We start from the raw sequence: 23,196 nt of genomic DNA, 5'->3' as shown, positions 1-23,196 counted from the left end.
AAGGAAGGAATGAAGGTAGGAAGGAAGGAAAGAAGGAAGAAAGGAAGGTAGGAAGGAAGGAAGGGAGGAAAGATGATGGTCTTCATGCCTGATGGCCCCTGGACAGGCTGAATAGTGAAGTTTTAAGATGGAATGACCTGGAATGTCAAACCCAAGAACGCAGAGATGATAAACTTTAGACTGCTCTCTAATAACCTGTCCTAAAGCCGTACCACCCTTCCTCTCTTACCTCTACCCATCTCCCTAGCTCACTGGAAGTTTCCTGTTGATTGAGGCTCCTGGGAGCCACCATTAACTAATCCTCCGATGGACGTCTCTCAAAAAAAGCTTTAGAGTTGTCTTGATAGAGATCTTGTAACTATTTGAATTAGGAAATCTCCTGTTAAAATCTATCCAAAAATTGTTTGATAACCACTCCTTTCCAGGGATAAAAGCTAATCTCTTTCCCTTTGAGTGTGGGCTAAACTTCGTGACTCAGTTCTAATGACTAAAAAGTGGTAGAATTGATGGTGTAACGTCTGAGACTAGGTTTTAAAAGGCATTGTGGCTTCCTTCCTCCTTGCTCTCTCTCTAGGATCACTTGCTCTGGGGGAAACCAGCTATGTTCTGAAGACACCCCAGAAGCCCTATGGAGAGGTTCACATGGGAGTTAATCAGTCTCCTATTAATAGCCAGCAAGGAACTGAAGCCTCCTGCCAACAGCCATATGTGTGAGCCACCTTGCAAACAGATCTTCCTGCCCTAGTCAAGTATCCCGATGACGATAGCCCTGCCTGAGACCTGACTACAGTGTTCAGAACCACAACTGCCCAGTGAAGCCAGTCGCAAGTTCGCGATCCACAGAAATGGTGTGAGATAATAAATGTTTATTGTTTTCAGTTGTTAAATTTGGGGGACAGTTTGTTATACAGCAATAGATAGCAAATATATTCCCTCACATAAAATTATGCATCATCAAAACAGGATACTTTGTGTGTGTTTATGGTGGGTGTATTGATAGCCGTCAGAAGTAATCACTAGGAGGCTGATGACTTAGGCCTTTCTTGTTCGCTTTCCCAGGGGCTGGCCTCCCCAGGCAGGACTTGAAGGCCAGGTGTCGGTGTGGTGGCCATCTTTCCGGCCTTCCAGTCCTGATTGGTTGGGTTAGATCTGGATTCTCCTGTTGAGGTCTCAGGGGGTTAGCTCAGGGCCAGGCTGTGTCCTCCCAGAAGGAGGCATATGATGCACAAACATTTTTGGATTTGGGGGTTGGATCTCCGTTCCATGGAGACGAGGCATCAGCTACATCTTTAGCTTTGCCTGGAGATGGATGGGGGTAAAATAATTTCCCTGTCACATGTCCCCATTCTCACTCCATTCAGGTTGTGTTTGAAGTTTCAGCACCGGGTTGGGAAGGGGAAAGAATTGGAAGGGAAGTTAGAAATTATTCTAATTGTATAGCTTCTGAAATCCCTGTAAAATCTCCACCAGGACTTTGCCTGACTTCCAGGGTGTGGGGAATTCTCCTGTGAAGCCCTGGGAACATGGTTGGGTGGTGACTGTGAGAGCAAACATGCAAAGACAAAGGTGAGATGGTCCCTTGATCTTGAAGCACATGCTCACCTGGGTCTGTGAGCGCTGAGTAGAGGAAAGAAAGAGTCTGCCTGCAAGATTCCTGGGCTGCCGAAGAGTCCTAGACCGTGACTGTGCTGAGCCTTTGCCCTTCCTGGCAAAGCCTTCTCAATGGTCTGGCCTCCTCAGCTTATGCCCCTTAGCAGTCATTCTGAACAGAACCACAGATGACACTAAATGAACATAGAATCGCCAGAGACAAGGCTTTGCATCCTTTGCCAAACTCCGGAAAGAAACCATCTTCAACATCCCTTACAGCATCAGCAGACTATCAAAGTCCTTTTAGAATTTGGTGCATGAGAAAGACTTTTCTGCCCTGAGCAATCTTCTAAGTTTCCTTCATTCAGCTAAGAAGTGCTATGCTACTCACTCGCTCCTTGTCTTGCTGCTGGGAGGCTCCAGTGCATTTTTGGTGCTTAATTGCATCAGCTCCCCTCAGACTGGATTCTGGGGTATCGCCGTCTTCCGACTCACCATGGCTGGATTTGGTTCATTTACTTTTATTTTCATTGGCTTCTTGACCACCTCCCTTCCTTTGGATAGAGGTGATGGTCAGGAATGTGGGCCCCTCTGCACCCTCCTCCCGGTTGGTAGAGCTGGTGGAAACCTGTGTTCCAACATGGGTGCCATGAGAAAAGTCTATGATGGTGGTCACGGCCCTGCTCCCTCCTCCCAAAGTCTGGAGCCAAGGGCAACCACCATAAGTACAAGGTCCAGAGCTACCTGAACCAAGATAGTGGGAAGGAAAGTTATGGGGAGGCAGGAGGCTCAGCGCCCCTAAAGGCAGATGAAGCCGTTGTCCTCCCATTTTCGTAGCCACAAGGACCTGAGATTAAGTAATCAAAGTTCAGTAAGAGGAGAGAGAATGTGCACGTGTGTGAGAGGAGAAAGGAAAAGAGCACACTGGTTTGGGCATGGGAGCTGTTGGGGCCAGAGGATCAGCCCCAGGATGGAGTTCCTGAGAGTCCCAACTGTCAGTGGGAAGGTCTCTGAGTACTCTTTCTAGAGGCTGACCTCCCAGCATGAGTCTGAGGCCGGGCTTGGCCAGAATCTGGTCTGTTGCTAGGAGGCCGAGATACCAGGAGGTGCCTTGAGGTGGGCAGCGCGGTCCTGCTCGTAGAACTGGAGGTCCCAGGGCCCGGGGCCTTCATGTCCAGGGTCTGGATTTGGCTGGCAGAGTGAGGCATGGTCCCTGGAAAAAGAACCAAGACAAGAATGAGGATGTGGGAGATTTTGCTGGAATGGATTAAGTTTTCCTTGTGGATGGGTGTGGCCCATGGCTAGTCCAGGCTCTGATGTGGAGCATTTCCAGGTGTGACCTCTCGGCTCTTCCCCTTGCACTAGCTGGATGCAGGCGGAGTCACAGGATGGAAGGAGCCAGGGTCCCTGAATCATCACTCGCCAAGAAAGTGACCATCAAGTGGAAATATCCAATTTGGACTTTATGTTGAGTGAGATGTAAACTTTTATTGTGTTTGAGCCATTAGCTATTTGGGGTTCCTGAAGTATTTACTTTCAAGAAGAGAAGCTAAGTAAGGGCTGCAATAGAGGCTGTTGGAATTTTCCAGACTAAAGGTTGACCATCTTCCTAAACTCTCCCCTGCACCCTAGTTCCACTGATGTGTTCAGATAACATTTTCACTTAAAAAAAAAATCAAATATTGCAGTACTGATTTAATCAGTAAAAAATTGAAAGAGCTTTAAATCTGTAATAAAAACTAAAAATTGCAGAAGGGCAAACTTTAAAACAGCAGCCAATAGAGAGAGGAGGGGAAAGGAATGGGTGAGGTGGGTAGGCACATTAGGACCCTGGGGACATGAACTGACCACTGTCAAACCAGTGTAAGTTTCTTGGTTTCTCATGGAAAACATTTTGTACACCTATTTTCTTCCTTCCATACTTAAGTCCGTCAGCATCCAAACACATCATTCCATTATTTGTCCGTTTCAATAATCATCGAAATTCTCATTCTAATCCCAGATCTGTCTGATTTCACAACATATACTCTTTACACCTTTCCATGTGGACTTGTGAAAAGTAATCATCGTAAAATAGAATTTACCCGCTTTGGTGAGTTGGAGCTGGGTGGCATTTTTGGAGCTGTCTTTAGCTGTGTCCTCTGAATCTCTGGCTGTGGCTCTGCCTTTGACAGATTTGTGGCTCTTTTCAACTTCACGGAGCTGCAGGAAAAAAATAGCGGTTGGTCCTGGCCGGGGAAATGGGTGTTTGAGGCTCAGGCTGGTGAGATCTAGAAGGCAAGGACTCTGTCTTCAGTTCTTGGGAACTACCTTAAATTGCCTGTAATTAGTCCTCACCACTGACAGGGCAGCCTGAGACTCAGGTTTGCAGGACATTTGAGGGAGCATCTGGCCAGGGGTCCTCCAATCCTCTCAGTCAATGGTTTTCTTTATCTGGGCAGGAGCTCAGTAAGATTAAGGAAGTGGGCTGGGGACCGGGAACTGGCCAAGGCAGATGAGATTACTTCCAGAAGAGGCATGGAAGAAGCGAGGAGGACAGGGCTTAGAGATAGTTGGGTCTACACTTTACCTTGAGTAGGAGGCAGGGTGGGGGCTGGGAGAGCGGAAGAGAGCAGTCGGAAGTCAGCTGATATTGAGAGAGGCTTAAAAGACTTGTTAGGCCATGGAGCACAAGCCATATGTTCCATGTGCTCCAAAATAACATTATTTTCTTTACTGTTTATAGTATTAGTTTTAATGTGTAGAAATTAGTGTGGGTACTCGTTTTATTATGTATGAACATTGGTTAAATCCATTGAATTTCTCCTGTTTTTCATCAGCCTCTCAAAATTTAAGTCATTGTTATATACCCCCAAATATCCTCAGAATATAAATGCATGCTGTGGAATCTCATAAGGCTGCTTCCGATCGTACAGATATTTTTGGATTAGGTTTAGAAGAATGCCATTTAGAACATACAACTGGGTTCACAAAGCAAATCAGCAAAAAAAAAATCATGACATCTTTTTACCTTCCAGAATGAAACTTGTGATAGACTCACCGCTTGGATTTTCTTCCTCAGCTGGGCATTAGCTCGGGAAAGGCTTTTAGAAACTGAGTTCAGGTAGTAGATGGCCAGGCTGCAAGAGAAAAGCATGACTCCTGTGGTACTGCAATCTTGGAAAATGACAAGAGCTGGGCACCTTTCCCGAGGAATCAAGGCCTGCTTCCTGGAACAGTTGCCAAGGCTTTGCGTCTGGGCAGGGTGCAGGGAGATTCTGCCATCCTAAATTCCCCACTTACCCTGGAGAAGTTCTGGGACATCTCTGTTCTTTCTCTATTTGACTGAACGTAGAAATGACCTACACATTTCTAGCTCTCAGAGTGCTCAGTAAAGGTTGGCTAAAGGAATCATCCCTCTTCTGGGAAACCTGAAGAGGTGGGGGAGTGGCAGGGCTTCTTGTCTGCACCAGAAGCTACTTTGTTTCCTGGGCACCTGCCCTGTGCCAGGCTCTGTGTCATGTGCATCCCACCCCACATCTCACTCGTTTTGATGAAACCCCATGAAACAGAAAGGATGACTCCCATCTTTACAGATCAGTACCCTGGAATTCAGAGAGGTTAAGAAATCTGCCCAAGGTCACCCCATCTATTAGTATTCCTTAGAGCCCACATTTTAAGCCAAAGCCCTTTTCACAATCTCCAAGCGCTGAAGAGACAGAGGTGCTAAGTAGCTCCAGGTTTGCCTAGGAGCACAGCTGCAGGTGCCCTGGAGGTCCCCTGCTCAGGGTGCACTGATGGGAAGGTCTGTTCTGGGCTGGCGACTTTCGAGTCCGACCCGCACTGGCTGACTTCACGACTGGGTGGCCTTTGAGGCTGTAGCTTGGGCATCCCGTTCATAGGACCTACAGTCTGGGGCTATGACCTGGGCTGCACCACTTGAGAACGGACGGGTCACAAAAGGCAGGTGCTACCCGGATTGGATGCCCTGCCAGCCTGTCGCTTGGGAGATTTTTAGGTTCATCCTAATTGTCACTTTTCTCCACGAATTTCAAGGCCTTAGCTACTCTAGCTTGGGTCTTCTCCTCAGGGTGGGGCCACCCAGAGCCACCTGAGTAGAGTCTACAAGCTCTCTCCACACAGAGAAGAGGAATCACATTGTCTTTGGGGCAGAGTATGGGTCAGGGCTGTCATGGGAACCTCCTGGAGCAAAGAGTCAGAGGACTGTGGGTGAAGAGAGGAGTGAAGGGAGGACAGGCAAGGGACCACTATCCATTTTGGCACCGACTCTGCACCAGGCTTTGCCCTCTCTAATTAGCAACTCATTTGTTAGGGAGGAACCGGAGGTCAGAGAGGATAAAGTGTTTATGGGTGGCTGCCATCCTCCAGAGGCTGTTTCCAAATTTCGCACTTCCCCTAGCTGCCTGCAAGAGTCAGGTTTGGTGTCTGCGTTCCAGAATTTCCTCAGGTGGTCATGGGGCAGTCCAGGTGGTCGTATCCCGTCAGCCCTCGCTCATGCCAGGACTAGAAAGCAGAGGATGTTTGAAATCGAGGATGTGAGGAAATACACCTATTTTAGAAAGCAATTCAGTACTATCTAAAAAGAATGAAGAAACACATACCTATGACCCAGCAGTTCCACTTGTAGAGGTCTATCTTAGAGAAAGTCTCACATTTGCACAAGGAGACATATATACAAGCAGCACATTTGCAACAGCAAAAAAGTGGAAAGAACTTAAGTAGGCCTATGCAGAGAAATGAATAAAGTGTGGTTTATTCATTCATACAATGAAACAGAAGAGACACATTAAAATCTGTGCTCATGTATCCACATGGATAAGTCCCCCAAACATAATGTTGAATGAGGAAAGCTATGTAGTGCTAACCATTCATGAAAATTTTAAAACTGAGAAAATAATAGCACATACACATGTGATAAAAGTAGCGAACTATGCATGGAAGTGATTAAAACTAATCCAAATAGTGGTTACCTTTGGAGAGAGAGGAAGAGAGAAGGATTGGGTAGGGCTTGAAGTGAATCCATAACATTTTATTTCTCTTAACAAGAGAGATCTGAAGCAAATATTGCTAAACGTTAGCATCTGTTTAACCTTGTGATCATGTACATGGTTGTCTGTCATTTTCTGGAGTTTATGAATATTTCATAATTTGAATAAAATCATGCCAAAATAGGTATTTATAAAGAAAGAAACCTAATATTTTCACTAGTACATTTTTGATGACAGTAATTCAAATTTACGACTCGCTTCCTGCCTTCTTTTTCTTCTTTCTTTCCTCACTCCTTCCTTGAGCATTCATGGTTTGTTTCCTAGTCCCAAAGCACAGGGCTGGTGTTGAGGATACAGAAATCAGCAGACCCACCCAGTATCCTGAGGGGCTTCAGTCTCTGAGAGGCGTAGTGAAGAATGGACGAATCAGCTGTTCCAGTGCACAGGGTGCTCTGTGGAGAAGTCCCACGGGCCCAGCCAGCCACAGGCTCACTCAGCCCCTCACCTCTCTCAGAGACTCAGAGCCCCGAGATCTTTGATATTTCTCATGAACATTTAGGAGGGTGTTGCAGATACTCTCATCCTCCGTCCATATTTGTTGGCCCCTATCTTTCAATGTGCTCCCTAAAAGACTTGCAACTGCCAGCACCTTCACCTCTGTGCCTGAAGCTTTCCCTGCAGCTCGCCCCCATCCCCCACCCCCTCCCCAGAGAAAGCATTCTATCCAGGAACACAGCCGGCCCTAATTGCTAGGCAATGAATGGACGCCTCTCTCCTCCAGCGTCTATCAGCATCACTCCACCGGTGATTGACGGGAGCTTGTATACACATGTCCCAGACCCCTCACTCTTGAGTGGGGTATGTCTGAGGCACACTTTTTCCAGAGTTCCCCAGCAGGACTAAAGTCATCCCACTGGTAATAAAGCACCTTACTGACCCTTCTGTCTGTCTTCCATATCCTCCTCCCCAACAAACAACTACTTGCATTTGAAACTTTGTCTCAGGATCTGCTTCTGGGAAATCCAGACTAAGAGGGCAAGAAGGAAGTAATATAGGCAAAGGGCATGAGGACTATTTTTACAAAAGGATGTTGGATTCCAAGCCTGCTGCCTACGTGCTGAAAGACAGAGAACTCAGGCAGATGTTAATCAATCTCACAGAATAAACCATCTGAAGGCTATTAAGCAAAGAGATTCCATTATGGCCTTTCTTGTAGTTAAGCTTACTACAAAACAAGCCACAGGTTGTGCCTTACAAAAGTTAAAGATAAACCTATTCTTCTTGCACCTTACAGAAGTTAAAGATAAACTTATCATTGTTCTTCTTTCATCCTTTCCCCCATACTAAGAAATTTTCCATGGGAACAGAAAACACACATAAACCCTAGCAGGTGGATAGAGGGCGTCTCTCTTCCACTAGCAATTAGAGACCACCACTCTGTCTGTGAGGTGGCCTTTCTTTTCTTACTCTTTGCTAAATAAACTTACTTTCACTTTAAGCTCTATATCTTCTCATATTTGAATTCTACCCTATGTGAGGCCAAGCACCTTCTTAGGCCAGGGCTTGAGTCTCCACTCCGGGGGATTCGCCCCACTGGCATCAGAAGGACCAGCTACAGAAGTCTCAACTGCAAGGGGGAGGTTTCCCTGAGGCAGAGCCCGGGGCCCTGGCCAACTTACAACATCAGCAGGATGGCTGGAATGATCAGGCCCGGGTTGGCGAGGAAAGCGAAGACCTTGCCAAGGAAAGTTGGGAAATCATTTTCAACTGTCTCTTGGATGACATCATACATTCTGTTTTTCCCACTGGAAAGAGAAGAGGACATGTTACAGCATACTGCAAAGCTCACATAGCACACACGACTTTGTGTATGCCCCCGCTCCCCAGGTCCAAAGCTGCCACTCACCATTGCTTTCCTGGAAGAACCAGAGCTCTGCTCCAAATGTACTGTAAGTAAAAAAAAAAAAAAAAATGTCCCAAGAAGGGCTGCCATTTGGGCTAGGGATTGTACCTGGGACAGCACCCTGGCTCACCAGCTTCATGTTCTTGGTGTCTCACAACTTCTCGAACTATATTGATTTGCTGTGTCTGACATCTGCCTCAGCAAGATGAAAAATGGGTTTTCACGTATACTCTCATGGGAGAAAATTGCCTGTGATGTAGTTAGATGACCGCTACAGAGTTTCCTCTGGGACCCCTGCATGGCAATAGTTCTCCGGAGGCTGATGTGATAACTTCATGGTGCCTCTCAAAAATACCTACAATTAGTTTTTATAATTCTAGGAGATTGGATTGGCAGCCCCGGATCAACACTTTACATAAGAGAATCATGGAGCTTCTAGCTGTGACATTTTGGAGGGCACTTATAATTTGACAGCCCCACACTCAATGTTTTACATAAATTCATAATAATCTCCTGGATAGTTACAACCTTAATTTTTATTTTCTTTGAATACCTAAGAACCATTATGCCGACTTACTTCCACAAATATCTGCCCAGAGATTACTGGCCATTGCTGGCTTTTGGTTGGTAGTTTTGATGCGAAGAACTGGACTTTTGGGTTTGAAATTCCTAGTTCAAATCTTTGCTCCTCCATTTATTAACTGTGGAACACCATGGACAATTTACTTTTTCTCTTTCTGCCTGTATTCTCACCCTTGCTCTTCCCACTAGAGCGGTACTGTCAATGTGTTTATTAAAAATAAAAATTAAAAAATTAGTTTCTTTGTCACATATTTCAAGTGTTCAATAGTCATGTGACTAGTAGCTACTCTATTTGAAGAGCAGAGATGGAATTTTTTCATCATATAGAAAATTCTATTAGTGCTGCAGAAGTTTGATATCTTTGGGCAAGATACTGAAATTTTCTTGGTCTCAGTGGCTGCATCTGTATAATAAGGTATTATAAGTATAATAATAGTATTTGTCTTAGAAGATTGTTATGGATTCATATAAAACATTTGATTATGGGCTGTCAAATTATAAGTGCCTTCTAAAATGTCACAGCTAGAAGCTTCATTTTTCTCTTATGCAAAGTTGATCAGGGGTTGGCAAATAATGGCCCATGGACCAAATTTGGCTTGCCACCTGCTTTTACATGGCATGTGAGCTAAGAATGGTTTTTATGTTTTTAGATGGTTGAAAAAATGTAAAAAGTAGAATATTTTGTGACACATAAAAATTAAAGTATGCAATTCAAACTTCAGTGTCTGTAAGTAAAGTGTTATTGAAACACAGCCATGCCCATTTATTTACGCATTGTCTATGGTTGTTTTTGTCCTATAATGGCAGATGAATTGTTGTGTCAGAGACCATTTGTGGCCTTTGCAATGCTTAGCACTGTTGCACAGCACACTACAAATTGCAATGCTAACACGGTAGCATTTCATGTGCCATGCATATCCCTATATTACGACATTTTTTTTTTATTACCAGTGCATACTCATCATGTAAAAATAAGAAAAGTAAAGTGGACTTCAAATGTTATGCTTTTAAGTCACAGTAGACTACAGATTATTTTGTCATTGGATTACGATATATTAGTTTTCAGTGCCTGCTGTAATAAATTACTACATTGGTGGTTTAAAAATAACACAAGTTATTCTTATAGTTTTAGAGGCCAAAAATCTGAAATGGTCTTACTGGACCGAAACCAAGGTGTTGTCAGGGCTGCTGTCCTTTCAGAGGGAGGCTCTAGGGAAGAATGTTTCCTTGCCTTTTTTCAGCTTCTAGAGCTTCATTCCTTGGCTCATGGCTCCTTCCTTCTTCCATCTTCAAAGCCAGCAGCCTAGATTCTTCAAAATCTTTCTCTGCTTCTATGGTCACATTATTTTCTGCTCTCCTTTAAGAACACTTATAAGGACACTTGTGATTTAGGGCCTACCTGGATAATCCCCATCTCAAGATCCTTAACTTAATCACACTGACAAAGTACCTTTTGCTATATAAGGTAACATCCACGTTAGGACCTAGATAACTCTGGGAGCCATTATCAGCCCACTACAGTCCACTCTCTGGCCCCCAAAGATTCACCTTCGTCCCACCTGAAAAATACATTCACTGCCATCCCTACATCCCCCAGAGTCTCAATCCATTACAGCATCAACTCAAAGTCCAAAATGTCATCTAAGTATCATCAGCTCAAAAATCTCAGATTTCATGATCTAAATCAGGTATAGCTGAGACTCTGAGTAGAATCTTGGGGCAAAATTCTGTGCACCGTGAAACTAAAAGAACTAGTTACTTACTCCCATAATACAGTGATGGGAAAGCCATAGGATAACAGTTATGGATGTTTCAATTCCCAAAGGGAGAAAATGGAAAGAAAAAAGGAATCACCAGTTCCCAGCAATTTTGGAATCCAGTTAGCCAAAGTCCATTAGGTTTTAACGGCCTGCGAATAATCCTCTGGGCTCTTGGCTCCACCCTCTGTGCCTGCAGCTCTACCCTCCAGGCCCAAGACTCTGCCCTCAGAGTCATCCTTTCTTTTCCTTGAAGAGTAGCAGGTGTTTCAACTGAACAGATTTTATCAGCCTGTTTGTTTACTGTCTGCAGAAATTTTGGAGTCCAACAGCTTTCCTTCATTTTGTGTCTTTTCTGTCCCTTTCAGTCCAAGGCACTGGTGGTGTTGCTGCTCACATATCATTTTCAAATACCTGGTAAGTCTTTCATGTATGTCATGGGAATTCAGTTCATTAGACAAGAAGGTCCTACACAGATCTTTCCAGGATAAATCTGTATCTCTGGCTTCTGCTGAGACGGTTGAGAGGATCTGAGTCACATGCTTAAAAGAATCCTCTGTGTGAATTCAGATCTTTTGATTCTTTAAAAGCACTAGCAAAAGGTTGTCCAGTCTCCCCTCTGGTTTTCTTTTTAGAGCATGTGTTCCTGACAATGACTGTTTTTAAATATCTTTTGCAATCTGGATAGGCTGAGAATTTCCAAAATCATTAAGCCCTGGTACTTATTTGCTTATCAGTTCTTCCCTCAATTTACCTCTTTCTTCTCATATTTTAGTATAAACAGCAAGAAACCAGACTGCACCTTCAACACTTTGCTTAGAAATCTCCTCAGCGACATATCCATGTTCCTCATTTACAAATGAAGCTTTCCACACAACTGTAGGACACAATTCAGCTAAGCTCTCTGTCTGTATAACAAGGATCCCCTTTCCTCTCGTTTCCAAAGATCATGTTCCTCATTGAACAGTAGTGAAGTAATTAAATTGTGTTTGAAGGCAGGAGCTGAATAAGTGTATCCAGAGAACAAAATAAACATGTTTAACACTTTTAGAATTTCCCACAAGAGCACCCACTTGAAGAGTTGAGGACATTGGGAGTAATGTCCTGCTCAAAAACAAGGCAAAACATTTCAAGTGGTTTCCCTTGTGATAAAACACTGAATGGTACTGACACTGCTCAGTTGTCTATATGAGGAGTTAATTCCAAGTCTGAAGTGACTAAGGAATTAACTTCTATGAACATTCTGTGTGGAACAAATATGGGTGAGACTTTCTCAAAGAAGTTGGGAAAACACTAATTCAGTGCAACTGAATGGAATGAAATTCAGTACCACTGAACAAAGTGGCATTGGCCATGACGTGTTACAACTGAAAATGGTTAACATCTATGTAGAACAGAAGACGGCTTAGCTGCACAAAGCTTGTGAAATTGCAGACTACAATTATTCTTCAGTCTTATTCATCAGTTAGGTAATTTGCAGAAAATATTTGAATCTATCATGTGCAATTGGACCAATAGTGTCCACAGTGAACTTCATTTGCTTGTAAATTTATGTCAGAAATAGAAGGTGTATATCCTGACTTGTCCTACCACACAGCAGTTCAGTGATTTAGCAGTAGTAAAATTAAATGGCAATTTTTTTTCTATAGTAGTAGATGTATTGCTGTCTGGTATAACGATGGATCCAGGCAGCAAAGGTGGCAATCTGGACAGCACAATTGGTCTTTGATGACAGGGAACAGTAACTTTGAACCTCTATCATGTCAAATATTAGCACCCCTCCTCCCAAAAAAATATTAGCACCCCTCCCTACCATTCTTCTCATTGGTAGACCTGGCTTACAAAACATTATGCTCTACTATTATCATATTTTGAATTTTGTCAATAGAAACGTTGTGGGCATTTGTTTCTTGTTATATAAGTACCTACATAATATCATTGATTTTACCGCTTGATCCCCAAAGCCTAAAATATTTATTATCAAGCTCTTTACAGACAAGGCTAGCTGATCCCTGGTGCAGATAATGCTTCTCATTTCATAGCATCGCTGTGAATACGAGCTACCCCCAACTTGGCAGGACTCAGGCCTAACAAACTAGTATATAGGACCTCCTATGGATTAGCACTCTCCTCTAAGTACTTTACAAATAACAACATACTAAATCCTCAAAACAACCCTATAAGGTAGGCACTATAGTTATTTCCATCTTATAGGCAATGAATTTGTGGTGTAGGGAGCTAAGTAACTTGACGAAGATGACCCCGCTGGTGAGTGAAAGAGCTGGCTCCAGAGTCTATGCTCTAAATCAGGGGGTGGGCAAATTTTTTTTTTTTCTGAAAAAGGCTAGATAATAAAGATTTTAGGCTTTGTGAGACAGATGGTCTCTGTTAGAACTGCTCAATCCTGCTGTTGTAACAAGCAGCCACAGATTATATGTAAGCAAGTGGGCATGGCTGTGTTCTAATAAAACTTTATTTACAAAAACAAGTGGTGGTCCAAGGGCTATAGTTTACCAACATTTACTTTTAACTATATGTTATGCAAAGCGGTCCATCTCATTCATTTATGTTGCCTGTCTGGATCTGGTCCAAACCTTAAGTCTCTCCCTGTAAAGTGAATTTCTATGAGGTGAAGGGTCTAGTTTGAGCACTGACCACAAACCAGGTGTTCTCTTCTAGACAGTGGGTAGAAAGCAATGAGAAAGGAAGCAAAAATCACACCCTTATGGAGCTTATGTCCTGGTGGGGGAGACAGACAACAAACAAGATAAATAAGCAAAAGGAATGGCACAGTAGATGTTGATAAGGAGATATAATAAACAGAAACAATAAGAAGAGTGAGTGTGTGTGTGTGTGTGTGAGTGTGTGACATTTTAGTTAGGGTCTCCAGGGAAGGCCTCACTGAAAAGGTGACCTTTGTGTGAAGATCTGAAGCAAGTGAGAGGACAGCTGTGAAAATTCCAGCTGTTGGTGGGTTTTGATCAGAAGAGTCACAGGAAAGAGATGACAGCCATGTTTCCTTCTGACTTCCATTTATAGGTCCTTTCTCTTGCTATCTGGGTGTAGGCTGTCAGGGCCTCTCAGGGTAACAGATGAAGCAAGGGGGGAGGCAGATGGTGAGGGCCAGGCATGGTGCAGACCCATTCACTCGTCTCCTCCCTGCAGGTAGGTGGGCAGCCTGAGCAAAGAGGCAGTGGTATTTGTACCCAGAGCCCAGTCCTCCAAACCTTGCTCAGTAAGAAGCCCAAAGAGGCTTCCACCACTCGTACCATGTGATTTTCCCTTAGCCTGGTGTCCCAGGTCTTCTACAGCTCAGCATGTCCTTCCAGTCTAGATCTAGCTCCACTTTTCCTTCTGTCTGAACCCGTTCAGCCAGGTCACATTCTGCTGTGAGCACTCCTGCTAATGTCTGCTCTGAGATTCCATGGCACTCCCTGTGAGGCACCAGCCACAGGGTTTTATCTAAGTAAGTCCCTTATAAACTGAGAAGTACCAGATCAGCATCCCCCAAAGTGTGTTGGTCCACATTGGTAAGCAGAACCAGGACTAGAGTGAGGTTGGTGAGGCCCCTGGGGCGCACAATTTAAGGAAGTACTCACTTTGAGGGTCATGCCAGTGCCTTACTTGCCTCACTCTACTCCTGGCCCTGGATGGCTGTTCCATGAAGAAAAGGTCTACGGTCAATAAGGTTGGAAACATTGGCTTGCAACTTTATTGCACGATTCTCCGAGCTTTTAATAAAGGAGTGTGCATTGAGCATTTCTAAGTGAGAAGGTGGCAGATAAAAGGGGCTGCGTGTTGCAAACTGCTTGAACCGCAGAACCCTTTTTAATGGAGTAGAGAGAGGGCTTTGTTTCCAGAGGGTCTCCCACTTAGAAAGAAAGCAGTAGATGCACAATGTTTCTCCGTCTACCTCCTTTCATAATTACTTATCTCTTTATACAATGTGCAGTCTCCTAAACTAGTCTGACTTATACCCTGAACCCACAGTGCTGGCAAAATGCTCCACAGATCGTGGGGACTCGGTCAAGAGTCTCAGTAGCTGCTTCCCATTTGAATGGCACTTGTCAATGCATGGTCACGTCATCTTCAGAATACCCTGTTACTCATCCCATGGTAAGGTAATCCAGAGCAGTAGACTATCCATATGTTAAAAGGTTAGAACTGCGCTGTTCAATATGGTAGCCATTTGCCCTGTGTGGTTATTTTAATAAAAATTAATTAAGATGAGAGAAAGTTAGAAATTCAATTTCTCGGTCCTCATTTCAAGTGATCGCAGCCCCATGTGGCTGTTGGCTACCATATTGGATAGCGCCGACGTTGACCATTTCCACCCTGCAAAAAACTGTTCAACAGCACAAATGATTTGCTCAAAGCAACATGGCCTTTCACAGGCTGATGTGACACCAGAACTGGAATTCTGAGCCAGTGTTCTCTGAGCAGACTACCTCTAAAGGGGAGTTTCTCTTATGCAACCAAGACTGTGCACCTGAATGGCCCGCAGTCAAAGGAGGGCGGGAGGGACATGATGGTGTAGGCCACTGGCAGGAGGCTGAGGAAGAGCACCAACAGCAGGAGGCCCATGTAGAAGTTGTTGGATCGGGAGGCTTTGAACACGCGTTCGTGGGGGACGTTGCTGCTCATCACTGCCCAGCACTGGAAGTACATGGAGGTCAGCAGGCGCAGCACGTTCACGCCCACCAGGCCCGGAGCGTAGAAGGAGCCCATCCTGGAAGGGCAGAAACCGCACACCTGGTTGGCTCAGGAGCAGGAGAGGCCAGGAAGGATGACAAGGAAATGGGATGGATGGGTTAGGGGCAAGAGGCCTCACTGCGTTCTCCACAGGTCCCGAGGGAAGGGGCCTCCCATTTAATCAGGACATTTATCACCAAACCATAGCCCTCCAGGATCAGAGAAACACTCCAAGCATTACTGGCTTGGGTTCTGGCCAGAATTTAACCACTGACTCACCTCCAAGCACCTAGTAAATTACACGGCCTCCTGTCTGGTTCTCCATGGTCTCCCTAAAACAGCTCTGTTGCTCAGAAAAGTATTTCAAAAGTCCTTAAATTAAGAGAATTGGACATTGGCTTGCAGTGAGCTCTTGGTCTCGAAAGTCTTAGGCTGAAGTTATGCAGCCGCCTTTAACTCCCTTCTCAGAAGAGGAAGTTTCTTAGTTCATTTACCTCCCTCCTTCTCTCCCTCCCTCCTCTTTTCTCCTCTTTCCCTCATCTCTCTCCCATTCTTTCTTCTCCTTCTTTCCTCCCTACTTTTTACTTTCTTCCTTCTTCTCTCTCTCCTCCCTCTTTTCCTCCCTCTTTCTTTTCTTTTTTTTTCATTGTCTTTCCACCTCTTCTCTCCTTCCCTTTCTATGTCCACGATAGCACAGGGAAGGACCAGACACTGTCCTGGTTCTCATCTAGTCCTGCCCTCCATTTGTCATGTGAAAGGAGGAAGCCAGATGATTTGTCCAGCCTCTCCACAGCTGGTTGAGAGACAAAGCCTGGGATGTCAGTTTTTTGGCTCCCCAAACGCGGTGATCCCCAGATGAAATGGATTACTCACCAGATCATTCCTTGGTTGAAGATCAATCCCAGCACATTTCCACTAATATCAAACTCAGCATATGAAGGCTAGAGAGAGAGAGAGAACACGGTAGGCGGTATGTCAGCCACTTGCCAACTGGCCAAGCCAGGGCCACTCCTTCCCAAAGAGCCTGCTCTGCTGACCACAGAGGAACTTTAGATGAAAAGTTCTGCTTCTTTAACATGTTTTCACCTTTTAAAGAAAAGTTTTGAAGTTCTCAAAGTTGAAACATTTTTCAATGTCTTTTGCAAGAAAAACATATGAGAGTTTTTACCTTTTAGGGCCTATGGGCTCACAGTGTGCTCTTGGGAGGACCTTGGCCCCTAAGAGAACACTTTATAAATTCTCTAGTCAGAAATGTACCTTGAAATGATAATCAAGGGGTAATGCAAATAAAGCATGAAATGCAAATAATTAAATGAGAAGTCAGATAATGAGAAAGCTTAAAAAACAAACAAAAATAAATAAATCACTCCTCCAACTCTCTTTTCTCTTTCTCATCTTCCTCTAGCCTGAGAGCCTTCATGGAAAAGAAAGAGCTCAGCCAGATACATATTTTCAGCCTGACTCTGATTTTCAGAGTTTGGGATATTTGCAAATATTTGAAAGAATACAAAGTTTGTGAGCACTGGGGAGTCAGGGGTCCTCATGAAGCATGCTTAAACCTACTTCCCGATTTGTCTTCGAGAAATGGAAATAAAGGGTGACAGGAATGAGGAAAGGAGGAATGAGAAGTTAGGAGAGAGAAAAAGGAAGGTCAGGCAAGCATGGATCAAGGAAGAAGCATGTACAATCCATGAGGGTCAAATCTTGGGAATTTAAAATTTAACATTTTAAAATATTAAAAAAAATCTTTTTATCTACTGGGTTTTGTGTCCTGCTTAGAAACATCTGCCTCTCTCCAAGATTATAAGTTCTACATTATATATACTTTCTTTTAGAATTTATGATTTCATTTTTTGACATGTAAAACTTTGATTCACCTGCAATTTATTTATTTAGGTGAAACGAATGAGAGCTATAGCTCCCCTTCCAATGGTTAACCAGTTTTGACCCATTTGTAATAGAATCCTTTATTTTTCCATTGGTTTGAAAGGCTCCTTTTGTCATAAACTAAATTTCCATGTAAATCATACCTAATTCTGGACTTTCTAGTTTGTTCCACTAAGTTTGTTTACTCTCTAATACCAGTTTTAGTTATTATAGCTTTATAATATGTTTTAACATAAGGTTAACTGCAGTCTATTTCATTCTGCTGTCTTAAAAATTTTCCTGGCTATTTCCACAAGCTTATATTTTCAATGAACTTTAGTATTATTTTGGGATCTTGTTGAACTTATAAATTAATGTGAGGGCAATGACATCTCAGCAATGTCATGATATAAAGATACCATCTTCTTTGAGCATAAGGTTCTTGCATCCTTATTCTCAGATAAGATTATGAAGTTTTCCTGGTTGCTGAGGAGTTGAGTAGGCCTGTGTAAAACTATAGCTGGTGACTAAAAGAAAAAAAATATGACAGAGACCTGTACTGAATCCCTTACCTGGGCCAGGTACCCTGCTGCAGGCCAGGATGAGGATGACGCAGGTAAACAACACATGGAACTCAGTTAAGAAGGGAGTCCAACCCCCCACCCCCCCGCTATCAGTGACTCCTGGGTGGGTAAAGGAGATGGTGTGGGAGAGACACACAGAGGACAGATGAGGCCAGAGGTCCTGCCAGATCTAGAAGGCCACTACAGAGAGCAAATGACACACAGGTAGAATGAGCAATTTCCTGGGTAGGTGGCTCAGAGGAGTATCCCAGGTGGAGGGAATGAGTCAAATGAGGTTTCTCAAAGTGTAATCCAGAAGACAGGACCAGTGGTTATTGTGTTCTTGATGTGTTCCAGAACTTTCTGAAACAGTCACATCCACATTTGCCCTGCCCCCTCCAGGGTTTAATTAATCTCAAACACCAAGAGCTACCATTTCCCCTTATCACTTTCACTCAGTACCTGTAGCTTGCAGTGTGGGCTTCGAAGCCTAGTGTTCTTTGCCTTCCCTAATGAGAGTTGATGCTGGTTTAACATTTCTCTACCAGCCATCTGCTTAGCACTGAAGTGCGTGGTCCACCTTTCCTAAGGCCGAACACCTTCATTTCCCAGATAAGCAGGTCCCATTGTTAATTGCATTGGGAAAAGGCAGATAGGGCACTTAAAGTAAATACACATTAAATACTTAATGCTGAGCAGAGACAACATTAAGCATCGAAAGAAATGCACAAGAATGCATCTGACTCTATCAAGGAGGATGGTTGAAACAACTTTCTGCAGAATAGCTGTGAAATGGTGACCTACAAATCCAGCTTCTAGGTCCCAGCACCAGCAGTAGTTCATGAACCGGACAAAACAAGCCCGTAGGAAGTCCCCCAGCAGGATGGTGATGTACGTTACCAGCATGTCGGACACCGTTAGCCTCATGAATTCCTGCAAGGAGGAACACAGAAAAGGGGGTAGTCAGGGTTGGACCTTGCCCACTTGTCCCAACCGACTGCAACCACACAAACTCTCCCCCACCCTCCTGAATTCTTCTCTGGGACCCTATGATTCTTGGTGGCAGTGTGGTGATGGTGCAGAGCAAGGACCCCAGGCTCTGGAAAAAGCCTAATATTTGTCTCACCTCTACAAGTTACTAATTGTATTGCTTTGGAATAGTCTCTGAACCTTTTGACGTTGATAATATTAATCTTGCAGGGTTAGTAAGAAGCTTAGTGATTATGTATGCAAATTGCCTGCCATGCTGGCAATACGCAGTTCTTGGTAGTTATCAGCACTCTTGCACAGATATAGGATGTGAAGGCTCACCCAGATTGTTTCTTCCACCTGCTCTGAAGTGCCTGCAGCCCCAGCTAAGACAATGTGACCAATGTCACTGGGGACCACAGCTGGCTTTCTTTATCTCCTGCTAATTGGATTTTTTTCTTGGTACATAAAGAAAATAAAGCAGGTTTTTTTTAGAGGCACATAGCTGAAGATCCAAAACAAAGGAATAAAGATTGTTCTACTTTGTAGAGTATGTATAATTTATTACTTTTTCTTTCTGAAAAATTAAAAGATCTACCAGATCTCATCATAACCTTTGAGATATCTAATAGACTTGGAATTCCTAGGGGGCAGAGGGTCTGCTTTATTCATTTTATACCCTCCATGATGATTAATAAATGTTTGCTGGATGAGCTGATGAGTGTTCAGGGTTATTCCTCAATAAGAATTCAGGTTAATGCCCCCACTTAATAAACAACCCAACGTGTCTCAGGTCTCCGCTCTGTTCAGGGTGACGCTCTGGGACTTGGGGCAGAAGTGATGGAGGACACAGGTAAGCAGGACATAAGCCTCAAACCCATCATTACCAACAAGCTCGGAAAGAAAGAAGCTTTCATCAGTGATGGGAACAGTGAGGGGCATTCAGGAAGGAGGGCAAGAGAGATGCCTCCCAAGGATGTGAGGCAGGAAATGAGAAATTCTATGGCAGAATATGCCAAAGGAATCGCATAGGTCATGAACTCTCTTCTGTGTTCTAAAAAGATGGGCTTTATTGATTTGAAGATTCTTTCTCTGCTACACATTGTGATGGGTTGAGAAATGTGGGAGCTGGGGAAGCTGAGTGGCTCTGCACATTGAAGATGAGGAGGGTTTGAAGAGTATTGGGAATCTGGACCGGAGGAGGCAAGAAATGGTGAGTCTGAGCTCACCATGAAGGAAGTGGGGAGAAAAAGCCCCCAGGACCACATGGGAAAGAACAGGCATTTTTTTCCTACAGGACTTGCAGGTGGTGTAGGCAGTGTTCAATGGAGTGTGTGATGTAATTCCCCTCCTCCCCCGTACTTCATCATACTCGGCTAAACTCTGTTGTCTAAGGCTCTACATGCATGGATTCTTTAGGGGACCCATGAAAAACTAATAAGCGCTGCACCTCACTGGGGTGGGTGATGAATAGAAACCCCCAAAGTGATGGAGTTGAGGAAAAGAGGGCAGCTGATGCCTATGTTACTCGTGAATACTTCAAGTTTCTGCCTACGAAGGCTTTGAAGTCCACACTGTGCAAGGTACAGGAACGGTGGTGAATGTAGATAAGGGGAAATGGTAGTTGTTAATTTTTGAGACTCTAGTGAAAACCATGAATTCTCTTTACATAAAAATACACACATGCATGTACACACAAAATCCTGCATCCAATTTTTAGGAGTGTTTATTCGTGACTTCCAGGTGGAGAACCCCAGCCTTTCTGTAAAATTTGCAGTAAAACTAATAAATCCAAGTGGTATTAGGTTCATAAATGGAGCATATAGAGAAATATGTGGGACACTGGAAAAAAATGGGAAAGTGAAAAGGTGGAGCTTTCCTAAGAAATACTGGCTGGACATTTTGGTGGCTTAAAAATGGAAACATCAAGGAAGGAATAACAAGAACTGAGAACAGGGATAACCTTTTCAGGAGAGCACAGCTACTCACAATGCCCACGGCTGTCTCCCAGCAAGAACCCCGGGGCACATCAGCAGGGTGCAGGGGTGGCCGGGGCACACTCTCATTCCAACCCGAGGAGTTGTAATAGTTAAACAGAGTCCAATGAGTGATGTTCTTTATTGTCTCTTCATTAGAAAGCTGGAACGCAAGATGGAGATGTGGGTTTGGAAGGAGCCAGGGATGGTACAACCGTTTCCACAGGAACAACAATTAAAGCCAGCACATGCCACAAACTTACCACCTAAACTCTGCCCTACCCTTCAACAGAGTCTCCCCAAAAATCTAAATGGAAGAGGGAGACAGTTGGCTGAAGTCCTTGGGTCTTTCCCATGAAGTTATCCTCTCTAAGTTATCATCCATTCATCCATCCATCCATCCATCCAATTATTCATTCTTCTTTTGAGCATAATTTATCCAGGGTCTATTCTGGATGTATAAGGCAATGGTGACACAGGAGTGAACAAGAGAGATGGAGCATTCCTCAGAAAATTCATAGTCTAGTAAGTGACAGACATGAACAGACAGACAATTACAGAAGAGTGATAAGGGCTATGGGAAATTTTATCTGGGGATTGAGAAAATCCACATCAGACAATGGGGGTGCCACAGAAAAATTCCTGGAGGCAAAGAGATCTGAGCCAAAACCTCAGGGAGGATTAGTTAACTAGTCAAACATGGGGAGAAGGGTGGAGAGAGAATTTTGCCCTTGGAAGAAATGTGAAGCTCAGCAGGATAGAACAGGGTAGGAGGGAAGCCAGAGATGAAGTTGGAGGGGTGGGCAAGGGCCAGATCCAGTCATTTCCATGCTTAGAACCTTCTAATAGCTTTCCTGTTAATCACGGAAAAGTTCATGCAGCTCAATAATGAGGAGGGAGAGGTGGGAAAGAGGAGCGTCATCATCTGGCCCTTCCCCCAGTTTCATTTTCCACTTCTGTCCCTCTACTCTGTTGTTCAGCCATCCTGCAGTTCTCTGTTTGCTCCAGCTGCTCCCTCTGCTTTTCCCTCTGCAATTAAGATTCCCCAGGGGGTTCTGGAACCACCTCCTGGGCACTGCCATTCTGCCCTGGGCTTACCCCCACTGAAACATATCCTGCAGCATGCTGTAATGAATGAGTCTGTCTCCCAGCTCAGTGTGAACACCCTTGGATCAGGACTGTGTTTGGCTCTAGGCTGTACCCCCAGGGCCTGACAGAGTGGGTGCTCCATAAGCATCTGGGGAGAAGTGATGAAAGGTTAAGTCAACTATGACATACCATCTCAGTGGACACTTACTTAGCTGGTAAACATTTATGGCAGCTATGAAACAATATGGGAAAGGCTGTACATAAAATATTAAGGGTATCAAGTGACATGGATATGATGTGAAAAAAGACAACCTAAGAAAAATACAGCAAAGAACTGCAGCAAAATGTTAGCAATGGTTGTCTTTAGGTCATAACCTGGTGATATTTTTTCTTGATTTTACTTTTTGAACTTTCCAAAATTTATTTAATTAATATGAATTATGCATAAAGAGATTATGATATTTAAAATATGATGGGCAATAGGGACTGGGGGATGTTTGTGGTTGGTCTTTACCTTGAGGTGGACATCATCCATCAGGGCCAAGAGAAATGTGTAGAGGTTCCCCAGAAAGAGCGCAAAGATACGTCCCAGCTGCCACTTCAGTCCAATGCGCGGGTGGTAATTCTCCAGGGCAGCGATGGTTTCAAACAGAGGGGGACAAAACATCCCAAGCAGGGACATCACAATTTCTACCTGAGAAGTCAGGAAAGCCTGGGTTACTTGTGTCATCAATATCACTTGGTTGGTCACCATCTCTGCACCCCCAGGGCCATACATCTCTGTCTCCTTTTTGACCCCTCCTCTGCCTCTGGAGATGCCCTGGGTCTCCAAAACTTGCTGTGTGACCCTGGAGAAGGCATCAACATGCCCTGAGCGGTCAGCATATGTCCCACACATCATAATTGCTCTGTGACTGGTTGCTCTCATGATTGTTGCTATTAGTATTGATAAAAACAGCAAACTTTCTTTGAGAAGTAAAAGAGTTAGCCTATGGGACAATGCTTTGTGTTCTGTAAAGTTGTGAGCTAGGGAAGGGACACCGTGACAGCCCTCATTTCAGGAACAGGGTAGAGAGGAAGCTCAGATTACAGACAGGAGCTAACAGTAAAGGGAGGTGGTCGAGAGTACGGCATTGGGATTCGAGCCCCAGCTCTATCACTTGCTGGCTTTGGAGTTTAGGAAAAGTTACCTAACTTCTCAGGACTTTGTGTACCTTCATG

The 23,196-nt window shown here is 44.1% G+C and overlaps 1 protein-coding gene across 4 annotated transcripts in view; it reads right to left on the bottom strand.

Moving 5' to 3' along the window:
• Nucleotides 1-1,326: 1,326 nt before the first annotated feature.
• The window catches only part of TMC2 (transmembrane channel like 2), a 58,508-nt gene continuing 36,638 nt past the window's right edge, over nucleotides 1,327-23,196 (bottom strand). For 3 of the 4 annotated variants that reach the window (XM_033094951.1, XM_033094953.1, XM_033094952.1), the window contains exons 12-20: nucleotides 22,490-22,669; nucleotides 20,900-21,049; nucleotides 18,746-18,874; nucleotides 16,386-16,453; nucleotides 15,310-15,549; nucleotides 8,258-8,383; nucleotides 4,631-4,709; nucleotides 3,675-3,792; nucleotides 1,327-2,803 (exon numbers count right to left, since the gene is read on the bottom strand). In XM_033094951.1, the coding sequence (XP_032950842.1) occupies nucleotides 2,586-2,803; nucleotides 3,675-3,792; nucleotides 4,631-4,709; nucleotides 8,258-8,383; nucleotides 15,310-15,549; nucleotides 16,386-16,453; nucleotides 18,746-18,874; nucleotides 20,900-21,049; nucleotides 22,490-22,669 (1,308 nt within the window). In that variant the 3' untranslated portion in view covers nucleotides 1,327-2,585. The remainder of the gene's footprint in view (nucleotides 2,804-3,674; nucleotides 3,793-4,630; nucleotides 4,710-8,257; nucleotides 8,384-15,309; nucleotides 15,550-16,385; nucleotides 16,454-18,745; nucleotides 18,875-20,899; nucleotides 21,050-22,489; nucleotides 22,670-23,196) is intronic. The other variant, XM_033094954.1, reaches the window with a different exon arrangement.

The sequence above is a fragment of the Rhinolophus ferrumequinum genome, chromosome 23 (genome assembly GCF_004115265.2).
Source record: "Rhinolophus ferrumequinum isolate MPI-CBG mRhiFer1 chromosome 23, mRhiFer1_v1.p, whole genome shotgun sequence".
In the NCBI taxonomy this organism is placed as follows: Eukaryota; Metazoa; Chordata; class Mammalia; order Chiroptera; family Rhinolophidae; genus Rhinolophus; species Rhinolophus ferrumequinum.
The sequence above is the reverse complement of the archived record's forward strand: the minus strand, read 5'-3'. Positions and strand labels throughout refer to the sequence as shown.